This window comes from Onychostoma macrolepis, chromosome 10 (assembly GCF_012432095.1).
Source record: "Onychostoma macrolepis isolate SWU-2019 chromosome 10, ASM1243209v1, whole genome shotgun sequence".
In the NCBI taxonomy this organism is placed as follows: Eukaryota; Metazoa; Chordata; class Actinopteri; order Cypriniformes; family Cyprinidae; genus Onychostoma; species Onychostoma macrolepis.
Window position 1 is genome coordinate 26357103 of NC_081164.1, and position 17187 is coordinate 26374289.

Genomic DNA, 17187 nt, shown 5'->3' on the forward strand with positions numbered 1-17187 from the left:
ATTATTTTAGAATGCTTGTTTTTCCACGAACTATAATTAACTAATAATATTTTAAACCGACACTGACTAATCAACTGAAATGCAACCAACAATCCATTGATGAAATTAAAAGAAATTAAAAGCACATTTTGGGGATAAAAATCTAAATCTTGAATAACACTAAAACTGATCATTAAAAGAGTCATAACTACAGGCAATGCCAATATGGTCACTGATATATTTCCAAATCTAATTCTTGTGTTATGAAATAATAAAATTAAATTAAATAAAATAAAAATTTGCAAAACAAGATAGCGATAAATAAAACAGTACTAATTATGACTAATACCAATAGGGTCACTGATATATTTCCAGAAATAATTCTTAGAAAATAATAATAAAATAAAATAGAAAAAAATAACATTTTGAAAACTTCTGTCTCATTTTCAGTTCAACGTGTCACATGCAACAGTTTTTTTCTTCTTTTTTCCCTTTTTTCTTTAAGCATGGACAACAAAAGAAAAATTTAGAATCAGATTGATATTGATAATTTTAAACTGCTAATTATGGCTGATACTAATATGATCACCAATATATTTAATAAAATAAAAAAAAAAAAAAAATAATAAAATAAAATAAAATAAAATAAATTAAATTAAATTAAATAAAATAAAATAAATTAAATAAAATAAAATAAAATAAAATAAAATAAAATAAAATAAAATAAAATAAAAATAATTAAATTTAAAAAATGACCGATACCAGTATGGTCGCTGATATATATCCACATATAATTCTGGTATGATACAGGCAGGATTTAGGCCTCGGCTTCATCTAAACAGTGCTCTCGTCACACACAGGGTTTGATGCTCGATGCAGCTCTACAGACCACCGCCGAAACAGATCCATGTGTTATTCTCCAGATAAACATCCAACAGAAGAGATGAACAGATAAAAACCTGACAGCTTCTTATCGGCCAGCATATTTCAGGACCACACGCTCCCGCACACGGCCAGAATGTAAATACAGCCGCTCGCTTTTACTACACATAAACACAACATAAAACTGGGATTTCCATCTGCATTAAAATTCCATCCCAGAAAACCTTTCATGGAATCACTCGTCTCACAACAGCAGCGTCGCTCGCTCAGATCTTATTTTAGTATTCTGAAAAAATGAATATGGAATCAGGATGTAATCCATCACTGGAGTATGAAGAAAATCATAACAAAAAGATTGTATTTTTGGCAACGACTGTGATGATAATCCGCATATTACAGAGAGCCTAAGATGAGGAGTGATTTAAAGTTTAGAAATTAACTTGGATAATTTTGTCTTTTATTTTTTTTGTCTTTTTAAAAAAAAAAAAAATATATATATATATATATATATATATATATATATATATATATATATATATATTTTTTTACATATATAATTAAAAATATATATATTTTAATAATCAAATAAATACTTAAATAGTTAAAGTATATATAAACAGTTCATCAACATAATATTTTTAAATATATAATTCATATGTAATAATTAAATACTTAAAATATGAAATTAAAATGCATTAAATAATAAATTGTGTGTTGAATACACATTAATTGTATTGGATGTCTTTTTTGATTATATGATCAGCACAGTGCAAAGATTAAAGCCTGATGATTTTGTATTTTTCTACCAATAAATGTTACATAAAAACAGCAATAAATTAAATGAAAAAAATATATGCGGTTATTTATATAATACGTAAATAAAAAAAAAAAAAAAGTGAAATAAATGTATGCAATCCATCTACAGTATGAAGAAAATACAAATAAATTGCATTTTTGGCAACGACTGTGGATGACATGATAATCTGCATTGTACTGGAAAACCCCAAAAGCACAAGATGAGTGATTTGTTGATTTTACTAGACACAATAATATTCAGACACTTACAAATGTCTGACAGTCTTTTCATTAGATGCAAATCATGCAGGTGTGCTATCTTGCTTTTGTATGATGTCATGTAACGCAACGGCATTCAGGCATCTGTCGGTGCTGCAGTGCTGTTCGGGGTCAGTGTGTTTGTTATTTGTCTGTAACCGGAGAACCGGAGGTGACACACACAGGTGTCAGGTGAGCTTCAGTCTTCACACCTGTCTCACCTGGACCTGATCTCCAGCCGAACCCGTGCACCTGCCAGAGCACATCATACAGCAGCATCGCATGCATTCTTCACATAAGAATCAGTCTGGGCTCAGCGGAAAAATACATTCTGTGCGGCTAATGTAACGAATCAATTCAATTCAATACTGAAAATGACCAATAAAAATAGCTCAAATTCTATTCAAAGTGTATGAATGAACGAATTATGAAAATATATATTTATTTTATAAGCATATTTTAAATTTTATAAAGTGTGTTAGTTTGTAAAGAATAATGGAAATTATGGAAATGCTTGTTTCTGTATATGGAATATTATAAAGAAGTGAAAAACACTATACACACCACTAAACACACACACATACATACATATACACACACACATACATACAACATTAATTGCATATTTATGTTGTCAATTTTACATTGGACCTCCAAATTAATGTAGAAACAACATAAATATAGTATATTTTAAATATATTTTTAATGGCATCTTTTTACTAAGTAGCCTATAATGAATTATTGATACCAATACTGCTACTGGTGTCTCTATTAAATGCATTTTCCCTCAGTTTTACCTATTAATTATAGCCATTCAACATTACAGTATAATTGAAAGCCATTATATTTTAACATTTAACAGGCTCTGAAATATTAAGTGATTTTGAAACAATCTTCACATAATAAACTATAAATTGTATATGCATAAACTACACGGATTAATCTTTATTCAAGATGCAAAAGTGAATCAGCGACAAGAGCAGTCGAGTGATTTCTCTTTGATTTCCATCAATGACAGACTGCAGCAGGTTTCACTTTAAAAGCAGCGCTGTGTCTTTAAAACCTGATGCACATGACGTGGATCTGACACATATCCTATTTTCTCCAAACTCTTTACGGTCATTTAAGACTTTATAACTCATGTAAGACTACGTTTACGAGGTGACTCGCCAAAACCACGTATTTTGTCCGTTGAAGCGGTGTGTGTACAGCCGAACGTTTTGTTCAAAGAAACTATGAAACATTTACTTTTGTTTATAAAAATGCTTGTTTCTGTATATTGACTACTAAAAATTACAATTATAAACTACATTTTTAAAATGTCTTTCAAAAATGTAGTTTTTAAAGAAAAATAATTGTAATATTTTTTATAATATATGAATATAAACTTAGTTTAACATTTTACAAACTTAAGTATGATTAAATTTATGTATTATGTAAAATTATGTATTTTTCATATTAAAAGTTTGTGAAATGCATTGTCAATATTAAGTTAAAAACACTCTTATTTTGTTTGTAAAAATTATGGAAATACTTTTATATATTACCTAATATTAAAAGTAAATTTGAAAAAATAAATAAATAAAAACTTAAAATGCAAGCAACAATTCACTGCTGAAACTAAATTGAACAAAAGTGAAAATAATACTTGAAAAGTTAGTGTTAAAAATAACATCTGAAAAAGACATTTAAAAAATATATATTGTAAGTATAAAAAAAAAAAAAAAAAAAAACTGAGTATATAAAACATGAATATATACAAATGAAATTGATATTTTGTCTACACTCCCAGAAGGGAACAGCACTAGTGTATCTGTCAGCCTGGTCTCCGTCTTACTGTTCATAGGCCGGGGCGACCCAGTACGGGTTCTCAGCCGCTTCTTTGGCGTGGCGCAGGATGGCCTCTCGCGGGTTGCTGTCGTCGGTTTTGTCCAGGGCGATGTTTTTGACGATGAAGGAGGACAGTGTCCCGCCGTGAGCCGCCACACGACCGCCTCGACCTGCCCCGGGACAGAAGCAGAGATCAGAGCAGAATCACCCCCAGCGCTCACAGGCAGTGTAATAATTATGTTACTTAGTTACTTTTTATGTAAAGTAATGTGTTAAGTTACTTTTGAGTTACTTTTTAAATCTGGGCAGGGCTTGCTTGTTTGTTTTTAATATAAAAATGTCTTCTTGTACAAATGTAAAAGCAATTTCACAACAAAAGTGAAGTGAATCCGCCTCAGACTGAAGGAGATGTAGATTCACGTCTGTACAGTAGAGCAGTGGTTCTCAAACCTTTTACTGTTGCGTACCCCCGGGGCATTTAACATTCCTCTGAGTACCCCACTTAGACCGCAGTCACATCTTTTCCATTACGGGACAATATTTGCCCCCTTAAATTGATTTACAGGTGCATTTTTTTACCTTTAGGGAGGCAAAGTGTTTCTAACCTTATTATTAATTGTATATTATGTCATATTCTTAACATGCCATTAAGTGTATTATTAATATAATAAATAAAGCAATAAATGATGGGAACCTGTAGATTTAAAACTAAAATCACCAGTAGGTGGCACTGTCTTAATGAGCGAAGCATCACGTCATTCATTCATTCATTCATTCACGCAGTAAAGCAGCAAACGGCTGTAGTTATGAATGGGTTATTAATCACTGACTCGCCGAATCGTTCAAAGCTGCAGATTAATTCACTAACGAAACACCGCTGTTGCTTGGAGACGCACACCTGTCGCGGATTTTGTTGGAAATATTATTCCGTTGTAAAATATACCAAACAACAATTGACAATATTGTGTTTTCTTTTAAAATTAATATCCTACCTTTTTTGTTGAACTGTTATATAAAATAAATGTCACAGTTGCAATCGTTTGACTATTCAGGGAAAATTTTTTATTGATTGTGAGGAACGCTGAATGTGTTTAGTGCAGGTGAGATGAGTAAATAATGCTGATATTTAGTCTGGAACTACAGTAAGATCATGTTCTTACTCCTGATTTCTCTCAACATGGCAACACCAGAGCTGTCACTCAATACATGAGAAACACAGTAATTTGAAAAAGTAACTAATAAATAATTAAAAAGTAATGCACTACTTTACTAGTTACTTTGAAAAGTAATCTGATACCGTAACTCGCGTTACTCTCAACACTGCTCCGAGTAAAACATCCTCCTCCTCGCGTGGAAGTGTATTTATGTTGTGATTAAACACAGCGAGACGTGGCTGAACGCTTTCTGAGACACTCGCAGACACTCGCTTCAGTGAAGCCTGTGATGCTGGAGACTCAGACTCACTCCAGAGAATAACAGCAGAGAAATGCATGTGGCACTTATGCAAACAAACTAGAGCTTAATCATCCCAGTAAGTTGAAACGTTACATTTCTGAAAGGATTCACTTAACATTCAGATACTATTTATCCACCTCAGGATGGATTGTATTATTATGAGCCATTCCATTTCAGTTTATTTACTGTGAAGTTTGTGAGTTTTGGTACTGAAACTTGGGGTGTGTGTCAATACAATTTAAAAACTGATTTGTACTTTTCTATTAATAAACATTAATCATTTATTTATTCATTATTCATTTATTAGTTAATAATAATGTATTAATTTATTTATATAGTTGATACATTTTATATTCATAATTATAACATCATAAATATATTATATTATAAATATATATTATTTTTGTTTGTTTTTACAAATATAAAAATACATAATATATATAAATGAATTTATTAATTAGTATAGAAAGTGAATTAATCTACATTAATATAAAATAAATTTTATATTATATTTGTGGAAACTGTGATACATTTTATATTCATAATTATATTTAATATTATAAATATATATTCATATTTAATATTTGTACAAATATAAAAAGACTATATATAAATAAATGTATTAATTGATTTATAAATTAATATATGAAGTTAATTAATCTATATTAACATAAACATATATTGTATATTATATTTGTGGAAACTGTGATACATTTTATATTCATAATTATATTTAATATTATAAATACCTATTCATATTTAATATTTTTACAAATATAAAAAGACTATATATAAATAAATGTATTAATTGATTTATAAATTAATATATGAAGTTAATTAATCTATATTAACAAAATTATATTATTTTATATTATATTTGTGGGTACTGTGATACATTTTATATTCATAATCATATTTAAATATTATAAATATATATTAATATTTAGTATGTATATAAAAATATTTTTTAATATAAATACTGTGTATAAATTAAATAATTCTTTGATTAATATTAATGTAGCATACTTTATATTTGTGGAAACTAAGACAGTTTATAATTATATTATATTTAAATATATATTAATATTTATTGTTTATATTAATAAAACAATTAAATACTACATATGAATAATTTAATTGATTTATTAATTAATATATAAAGTTAATTAATATATCAATACTAATGTATTATTATTAAAGTAAATATATATATTTATATATATATATATATATTATAGTATAAGATAGACAGACAGACAGATAGATAGATAGATAGATAGATAGATAGATAGATAGATAGATAGATAGATAGATAGATAGATAGATAGATAGATAGATAGATAGGTAGATAGATAGATTTATTTTAATATCCCAGAATTCACCAAACTGGACTAATGTTGTTTTGTAGTTATTGATAAACGTATATTAAAGAAAAATATAGCAAATAATGATTTTTTTTTCATTCCTGCAGGATTCAATGTCACTTCCTAGATGTCACAAATTTAAGGGATGCCAGATTTTTTAACAGTGGAAACTGTGGCAAAATATGGGCCCTAATTATGAAAAAAAAAAAGTAACACATATATATGTAACAGAAAGAATGAGGGATTTGTGTCTGTGATGCTGTAGAAACGTCACCTGGTCCGGACACAGGCGGCTCGGGTTTGTGGGATCTGACCGGATCCAGTCGGTCCTTCTCCAGCTGCTTCCTGGTGCTGCGCTGCCGGGCCTCACGAAACATGGGCAGAGCGTGTGCTGCGAGAAACACAACAATCACATAAGAGCTCAAACACAGAGTACTACGCAACGTGCTCATATTTACTCTTGATTAAAGTGCCCACATTTCACAGTCACCACACACAACCCAAATAAAGTGCGTCTGTGATGCTTGTGTGTGTGTGTGTTTGACTCCGGGGTCACGAGGAAAGAGCGAGCGATTTTCCATTCAGGAGTTGTGCTGATTCCTCTCACGCTACATTAAGCAAAAAGGTTAGCGGTGACACATGGACCTCAGTGGTCCATCATTCGGATTCACGTCACCTCAATTTTCCATCGCTATTTCCTGGGGTTCAGCGGGACTGACGCTCTCGTGACAAACGCGTGGCTGCTGAGTGAGTCGCGCTAATGGCATCGTGGCCCTCGGGTGAGACACAATCCGATGGAAAGCACTCACTCCGTGCAAACACACACACACACATATACACACGCACACTCACACACGTTCGTTTTTGTGAAAAGTGGGGACATCCCATAGGCGTAATGGTTTTTATACTGTACTTACTGTATGTGCTATTGTCCTACACCAACCCTACACCTAAACCTACCCCTTACAGGAGACTGTCTGTATTTCAGATTTTCAATACACTCCATTCTGAGTGATTTATAAGCGTTTTGAAAAGTGGGGTCATGGGTCAATGTCCTGAGATGCCACCTTCACCTTGTAATACCTGCCATACCCTCGTCATTATACACATCTATGTCCTGACTTTTCACAAAAACGCGCTCACACACACACTCACTCACACACACACACTCGCTCACGCTCACACTCGCTCACTCACTCACACACACACACACACACACACACACACACACACACACACACACTCACACACACACTCGCTCACACACACACTCACTCACACACACACTCACTCACACACACTAGCTCACTCACTCACACACACACACTCGTTCGCTCACGCTCACACACACACTCGCTCACACACACACTCGCTCACACACACACACACACACACACCACACACACACACTCACTCACACACTCACTCACACACACACTCACTCACACACACTAGCTCACTCACTCACACACACACACTCGCTCACGCCACACACACACACACACACTCGCTCACACACACACTCACTCACACACACACACTCACACACACACACACACTCACACTCACACACACACACACACTGTTCGCTCACGCTCACACACTCACACACACACACACTCGCCACGCCACACACACACACACTGCCACACACACACTCACACACACACACTCACACACACACACTCACACACACTCACACACACACTCACACACACACACACACACTCGTTCGCCACGCCACACACTCACACACACACACACACACACACACACACACACACACACACACTCACACACACACTCACACACACACACACACACACACACACACACACACACACACACACACACACGTGTACACTCGTTCGCTCACGCCACACACACACGTACACTCGTTCGCTCACGCTCACACACACACACACACACGTACACTCGTTCACTCACGCTCACACACACACACACACACGGGCCGGTTAATGAGTGTGTGACAGTGAAGAGAGAATAGAGGAGGTGTAGCATTTTGTCTAATTTAATACTAAATCTGTCTTTAGTAATTATATCAGCAGAATGACTTTTGCTTTACTAACAGCAGTGCAATAATCAAAAAATAATATAAAAAAAAACATTATAAAATTATATACATAACTATATAAATAAATTTATATTAATTAAAATGAATATATTATATTTTTAATACTATACTGCCCATAATTAAATAATAATAATTACAAATTATAATTAAATTTGACTGACAGAAAATCACATGGTCAGTGACAACAACAAAAAAGAAGTCTCTTCTGCTCACTAAGACTGCATTTGTTTGATCAAAAATATAGTAAAAATTTTGTAATATTATTAAAAATAAAAATAGCTGTTTTCTATGTGAATATCTGTTAAAATGTAATTTATTTCTGTGATGCGCAGCTGTATTTTCAGCATCATTACTCCAGTCTTCAGTGTCACATGATCTTCAGAAATCATTCTAATATGCTGATTTGCTGCTCAACAAACATTTCTGATTATTATCAATGTTGAAAACAGTTGTGCTGCACAATATTTTTGTGGAAACTGTATTTCATTTTATTTTTCAGGATTCACAGATGAATAGAAAGTTCAGAAGAACAGCATTTATTTGAAATAGAAACATCATACATGTCTTTACCATCTCTTTTGTGAGTATATGATATATACGATATATATGCAAATGTATTGAGCAGGTCACACTCACGGGTGATGATATAATCTTGTGTCAGCGTCTCGGCGTGTTTCTCCTTCCTCTTGCTCTTGACCACACACAACATCGCACCTCTGCAGAACAAACAACACAGAAAATAGGATATTAGCTTCTAAAGTAAGACAAAATATGCTTTAAAATAAGCTAAACAACTAAAGATCAAGACATCAACTGCCACAATATTTCTCATTTTAATTAATTTCCTAAACAACTCAATAAAAAAACCCCTGAATATATGAAGGAATTTTAAAAGTGATTTTTAGACCTGAAAAAGTCATGGAAATTTAGAAACGTCCTAAAACATCCTGACAATCTTAAAAAATGAACTGGAAATCTGAATTGTAGAATTATTATTATATCAATTAATTATATTAGCACTCCTAGTTTTAGTTAAAAACAAAAACATTTGCATGATCACTATCATGCAAACATGCTGCATTGAAAAGAAATGCATGAAAATGTATGAAAAAAAAAGTATTATAATATTTACAAGTGATTTTCAGACCTGGAAAAGTTATGGAAATGAATAAACATCTTAAAATGTCATGGTAATTTCTACAAAAAATATAAATATTGTAGCCATGACAAGTTCTAAAATATTTTATCAAGTATAAATTGCTGTTTGAGTAAATAATAATAATAATAATAATAATAATAAAACAATCATGAACTAATGGAAAACTGAATTAAATAATTTAATTATGATTACATGTTTTATATTTATTTAATTATTTTAATATATTATCATCCCTAGTTTAAGAAGAAAAATAATTAAAACAATAATGTTATTATAATTATATTTATTTCATAGAATTCTCCGGATCTTGGAAAACCTGGATAAGTCATGGAAATTAATAAACATCTTTAAAAGTTATGGAAATTTCAATATATATATATATATATATATATATATATATATATATATATATATATATATATATATATATATAAATATATATTCTAGTTATGTCAAGCTTTAAAATACTTTATCAAGTAGAAATAGTTATTCGCGAGTAAAAATAAATGTAAAAAATGTAGTATGTTAATTTAATATTAATAATTTAATATGTGTGTTACTTTTTATATATGTATATAGCGTGAAAGCACAAGCGCGTTTTGTTTAGTGCTTGTCAACAGGACGGGACTTTGTTGTAAACGTGCAGAGAAATTGATTCTGCTCTCAGTCGACACTAATGGAGTCGTTTTGTTGAGTTTCCGTTCAATCAGTCCAAACCCGGCTGAAATCATTACTGAACAAACACAGACGCAAAACCAGGGAAGAGTGTGAAGCGGGACTGAGACGGACAGCACAGCAACTGCACCTCTGACTCTTGACCGGGTCGTAGTAGACCTTCGCCAGGCCGTTCCCCGTCCCCACCATGATCTGATTCAGCTTGGGATGCCAAAGACAGCGGACGACGCTCTGAAATAACAGCAGATGAGAACTCAGTATTTGAGCAGGAAGTCAGCATAAAGCAGTGGCAGAGGAAAAAACTGCTCTCGGCTGCCTCTGATATCTCTCTCCGTCCGGCTCATCTCCAGTTGACTATATTTGGATCTGGATCTCAGACTCGCTGTGATGAATGGGCCGCTGCCAGGGCCGTGTGTAAGGATTCGTATGTGTGTGTGTGTGTGTGTGTGAGACGGAGGAACAGACTCCTGAATAACTGCAATCACATGCAGCGCATCTCTGTATGATGACGGTTCATAGTGAGCACGTCCAGAAAGGACACAAAGAGCAACATTAAAGTCAGAAAAACACCAAAAAGGCCCGTTACATTCTTACAAACTTGTGACTGGTGAAAGTCCAACCCAAACAAGCAAATAAATACAGCAGATTAATATAATATCATTTAATAGTTATAATTATTATTATATACTTATTATTATTATTATACATTATGGCAACAATAATGACATTATTATTCAAAAGTTCTATGTAAGATTAAATATGAAAATATAAATATATAATATAATAAATATATAAAAAAAATATTTATCATAATAAGTATTTAATAATTTGTAAAATAAAATAAAATAAATTAAAAAATAAAATAAAATTTTGGATCAAATGTCTTACGTTTTCTGAAACGTAAGAAAATACCACAAAATAAAATAAATATAAATAAGTAAATTAAATTAAATAAATATAGATTGGATCAAAATGAGGGGGAAAGTAGAAGACGTCATCACTGTTAAAAAAATAAATAAATAAAAATAAATAAACAAATAAATGAAATAAAATATAGTTTGGATCAAAATGAGGGGGAAAGTAGAAGACGTCATCACTGTTTAAAAAAAAATAAAAATAATTAAAAAAAACACCGTGCTACGTGTACTGCGTTAAGCTAATTGAGACTTGTTATAGCACTTGCGTATCATTGCTCTTTTGTTGTTTTGATTGCTTCCATTGTCCTCATTTGGATAAAAGCGGCTGCTAAATGACTAAATGTAAATGTAAATGTTATGCAAATACACTGCACTGAAAATAAAACTGTATGAAAATACCACAAAATAAAAAAAATTAAAATTTAAATAAATAAATAAATAAAATAAAATAAAGATTTGGACCAAAACGAGGGGAAAATGTCACCACTGTCATGCAAACATGTTGCATTGAAATGAAGGAAAATACCACAAAAATAAATAAAAGAATATAATAAAATAAACATTATTGTCACACAAACATGCTGCATATAAAATAAAATAAAATGAGGGTAAGTAAATAATGAAGCTGTGCAGGAAATCCAAAAGAATAAGCAGCAGGTATTGAGAGTCCAAATGCACTTTAAGAACGGTCTCTTGAGATGAGTTAACAGCACAAGAGGAGCATAATTAATCATGCTATGTTCAAGAAACTCTTTCCAAACAGATCTTGCAGTGTTGAGATCAGGAAAGACCTGCGGAGGCATGGGGGTGAAATCTGCTTAGCCTCCAGCTGTTCAGCGCCGGGCTCGTTTCTGCCTGAATCCTCCAGCCGGACTGCGTTAAGCCTGCCTGACCTAGAATCCGGCTTTAGACCCTCTCCCTCCCCCAGGACCGAAGCAGGGGTTTCTCTGGCCCTTATTGACTTAACGGGATGTATGGGGTTAATCCGTCTCTATGGGCATGTGGCCGAGTAATTGATTATTTAGAGAAGATCTGGAAGATTTGGCTGCGGATCTGAAATGTGCTTCCAGCTGAGCCTTTTTTGGCTGAATACAAACGTAATCTCCTTTAGTCGCTCCATTACCTTGCAGATACTGTATCATGGGGTTTAGATCGCACACATCTGTATATCTGACCTCTCCATTACTCGTAATCGTGCCACACAGAGACCCTGGGTAAGGAAAGCAAACACCAGGACAAGCAGCACATGGGAACTGTCGAAAATAGCGATATATGCATGCATCTACGGCTGTTCATCATGCGCCAGAGAAACAAACACTCACAATGCACAGTATTTATGCGCAGCTCAAATGTTTCTACAAGCACTAGGAGGAATGATAATAATGGCAATGTGAGTGAATCAGATCTTTCTTGAGCACATTTACTGCGGTTATGGCAAAGACTGAAGTAACATTTCAGCATCATATTCAATCTTCCATCTTTTCTAAACAAAATAAGCTGTTTACTGACTGGACGAGCGTGTGCCAAACTCAACCCAACATGGCACCCATTCACCCAGAAGACAAGGATGCTTTCACGTCACACAATAAAAAAAATAAAATAATAATAATAATAATAATAATAATAATAATATAAATATATATATATATATATATATATATATATATATATATATATATAAATAAATAACATAAATAAAAGCAGTAATGATAATATTATGAAAGGCTATTTTTACTTTATAATGGAATTATATTTACATACATAGATATGTATACAGTATACACACATATAAAATATACATAAAATTATATGTAATTACATAAAATAATTAACTTTTAATTTAAATGTAATATATAAACAATGTATATACCATACAAGATACATAAAATAATTCATTTAAAAATGACTATATATTAATTTGCAATAAATAACAACAACAAATAATCTATATTAATTTAAATGAAGAAAAATAAATTAGATATAATAATAATAACAGTAATAACAATAATAATAATTTAACTACATTGCAACCAGACACAAGGTCACTTTCAAGTCACAGTTTGATTTGTTTTGTTGATGTAAAAGGGGTTTTCCAACTCAAAACGATTCAAACCAGTGAAAAGATACGCAATGAAATAAGGTTTGGACTCAAAAATACACTTGCGGTTGCAGGAGAAGAGGGGTGAAAACAGACTAAGACATGAAGGTCACCTGGAGTCTGTCTTAACATTAACATGCTTTTAGCACAAAGTTATATTTTAGTTCTAGGTTTAGTCTTTCTGTGCAAGTCCAGAGCACGACTTGCTTTGTAGCACCGCCCAGAGAAAACTTCAAAAGACACTTAAATAAACAATATATTGCTTCAATCTGAGGAGCACTGGGTCTAATTTAGTTTTCTGAAAATTGTCAGCATAACAGTGGTAAGAGATACTATACTTCCTAAAGATGTAACTCAAAGAAAGCATATATAGGGAAAGCAACAGTGGTCCCCAGAATCGACCCCTGGGGAACACCACATACTACAGAGGCTGACATGGAGGAAAACTTTTCTATATTCACAGCAAATGTCCAATCCTTTTGACAGGAGGCAAACCACTCTGAGAAACCTACAAAGACACTTAAACACTATATCACTTCAATCCCAGCAGCACTGGATCTGTTTTAGTTTCCGGACATCAAGGCACATTCCAAATGTCACTGGAAAATAAAACTGAAACTGGTCAGTGTAACAGCAGTAAGAGATATTGTACTTCTGAAAGATATGATTTAAAGGAAGTATATAAAGGGAAAACAACGGTGGTCCCAGAATCGACCCATGGGGAACACCACATACTAAAGAGGCCAGCTTGGAGGAAAATTTGCTTTATTCACAGCAAATGTCCTGTCCTTTAGACAGGAGGCAAACCACCCTGAGATACCTACACAAACACTTAAATAAACATTATATCACTTCAATCCCAGCAGCACTGGATCGGTTTTAGTTTTCGAACATACAGCCGCATTCCAAATGTCACTGCAAAATAGGTATGTAACAATTAACCGTCAGCCGGTTGAAAATCGATTCAAATATGTGACAATTCAAATAGTTTGAGATGCCAAACAAATCGCGATACAACTGGAGTAAGAGTTTATATGACTCAGGGGAACTGATTGTCTTTAGAAAAGTTTATGTGGTATTTTCTTTTTAACTTGCCTCTGAACGATGCATATTAAAGTAGCGTTCATAAGCGCAGCTCTGCTTTGTTTACAGCGGTAAACACTATATCATGGATGATGATTAAAATGCAGTGGTTGCATCTAATTTTAAATGGAAAGAGCACAGACAAAACCTTAGTTTGTTTATATGAAGAGATTTATTTTAATTGTGTAACTTGCTTATTTGATTTGGGGTTTGTTTTAAAACTTCAATTAAGTTTTGTTTTATTTCAATTTCACAAAGAAACACGCAGCAATAGCCTAATAAAAAATGACTAATTTAGGACACCTCCTCATTTACTGTATAATGTCTTCAATCTCATTTTGTTAAAAAAACATTGTGAGAAAATTGAATTGTGAAATCAAAATCATGAATCGAATTGAATCGTGAATTGAGCGAACTGTTACATCCCTACTGGAAAATAAAACTACAAATCGCCAGCGTAACAGCGGTAAAAGATACTGTAACTCCGAAAGATGAACCTCAAAGGAAGCATATATAGTGAAAACAACAGTGGTCCCAGAATCGAACCCTGAGGAACACCACATACTACAGGGGCTGAAAAATTTCCTACATTCACAACAAATGTACTATCCTTTAGAGAGGAGACAAAGCACTCTGAGATGCCCACAAAGACAGTTAAATAAACACTATATCACTTCAATTCAAGCAGCACTGGATCTGTTTTAGTTTTCGGACATCAAGCCACATTCCAAATGTCCAGTGCAGAGGGAGCAGCAGGAGTCCTGGAGGACGTGTCTCACCTGGTTTTTGCACCTTGTGAAAAAGTCAGCAAAGCTGAGAACCACCCCTGGAGTATTTACTCTTTCCAGCCTGGAGATGTGTCCACGTCCCAGCACAGAGCACGACCCCACTGCGGGGTTACGGCCTGTGTTTACACTTGAATGATTGGTAGCTCTTCCTGTCACAGGACAGCCTGGTGCAGCACTTCATAAAGACAGCACTTAAATTCTTCAGCCGTCTTGCGCTGGATAAACACTGTAAATAGCTCCTCGTCAGGTCAGCTATAAATAACTTTAGTCTTCTGGATGGGCCAACAGCATTTTCAGCGAACAAGAGCCATCCACCTCTGCTAATGTGATTCTACCGATGCAGGACAAATGATGGGGGTATTTTAGAGTTTGGCAGAATAAATCAGCATGTTTCGTCATTGCATGGAAAAGAGAAGCTCGCACATATTGCCTAATGTCTTAGTTAATGCTTCTCCGAAGAAAAATAATATGACTATTTAGATGATAAATTAATTAAAAATATGACAAAGGATAAAATTATTTAGGATAAAATATTACAGTTGCATCAACAATCTTGTAATTATTGTAATCTTGACACAATCAAATAATTATTACAGATTAATGTATAAATAATTAAATTCTATATATTTTTGGCAAACAATCAAATAACAATAATAATAATAATGTGTGTGTGTATGTGTATATAAACAAATTAATGAAAATATAATGAAAATTAATTTGCAATTATACCAGATGCAATTCTTCTGTGAAGCTCTAAGTTAGAAATTTTTGAATATGTGTGAGCTTCTCTTTTCAAGAGCAATGGATGCTGATTTATTCTGCCAAACTCCAAGACAACTGGAAGGAGGATGATATACTACTACTTATAGCAAAATGCACCAATCCAAAACATTATTTTCTTTTATAGTAAAAAAAAAAAAAAAATGTCTGATTCATCACACAAAGAATATTATGTACTTCTGATTAATGCTACTGCTGCTCCATGGTTTCTGTGCTGCATGTATTCAGTGTGCTGGACGTCAACATCTGCTTCATGACATCCTGTCAGCTTCAAGACAAGAAGCAACCTGGGAGGGAGAGCATTAGCCTTTACGCTGTTCTGACTAGAGCCGGAGCGCTGGGACTAAGAGAAACCCACTCAACAGCACATTTGATCACAGACGGCCACGGGAGCTTTGAGCCGTCACTCAGATGTGCCTCAGAAAGAGCTCTCAGAGACGCTTCAGACGAATGCAGCTCTCAGGAGCGCCACGATGCTTGTCGAGGTCATGCGTGTGTCATCCCAGCAAATGGATGGAGGAAGACAATGTTCCCTTCACTTCCATAGGGACGAATGAACAGGCAGAAAGTTTCACTTCCTGTCTGCACTTGCACAAGTAATCTAACAGTACAGCATTTACCAAGTAATGTAAGACCGCAGTCTTCCTGGACAGAGTTTCCATTACTAGAGAAAATCATATTATTGGGACGCCTCGCTTCTCTCAGTTCTAGATACTGTAAAAATATACATAACCATGCACATCTGACTATTAAATAAACAAAGAAATATAGCAGATTAATTATACTATATTCATTTGAAATGATATAACAATAATACTATAATTAAAACAAAGCATAATATATTCAGATTAATGTAATAGTAATAATAAATTACACACAAACACATACATATATAATAATAATACTATCATTAAATTAAAGCATACTATATTCATCTACAATAACAAAATAATAAATTATATATATATATAATAATTAAAATAATAATAATAATAAATTATATATATTATATATATATATATATATATA

General features: G+C 33.1%; 1 protein-coding gene across 2 annotated transcripts in view; it reads right to left on the reverse strand.

Annotated features, from left to right (window-relative positions):
* LOC131547866 (WD repeat-containing protein 70) overlaps window positions 1-17187 on the reverse strand; it is a 78351-nt gene that overhangs the window by 4431 nt on the left and 56733 nt on the right. For both annotated transcript variants that reach the window (XM_058788611.1, XM_058788612.1), the window contains exons 14-17: window positions 10623-10723; window positions 9295-9374; window positions 6838-6954; window positions 3752-3914 (exon numbers count right to left, since the gene is read on the reverse strand). In XM_058788611.1, coding sequence (XP_058644594.1) covers window positions 3752-3914; window positions 6838-6954; window positions 9295-9374; window positions 10623-10723 — 461 coding nt within the window. The remainder of the gene's footprint in view (window positions 1-3751; window positions 3915-6837; window positions 6955-9294; window positions 9375-10622; window positions 10724-17187) is intronic.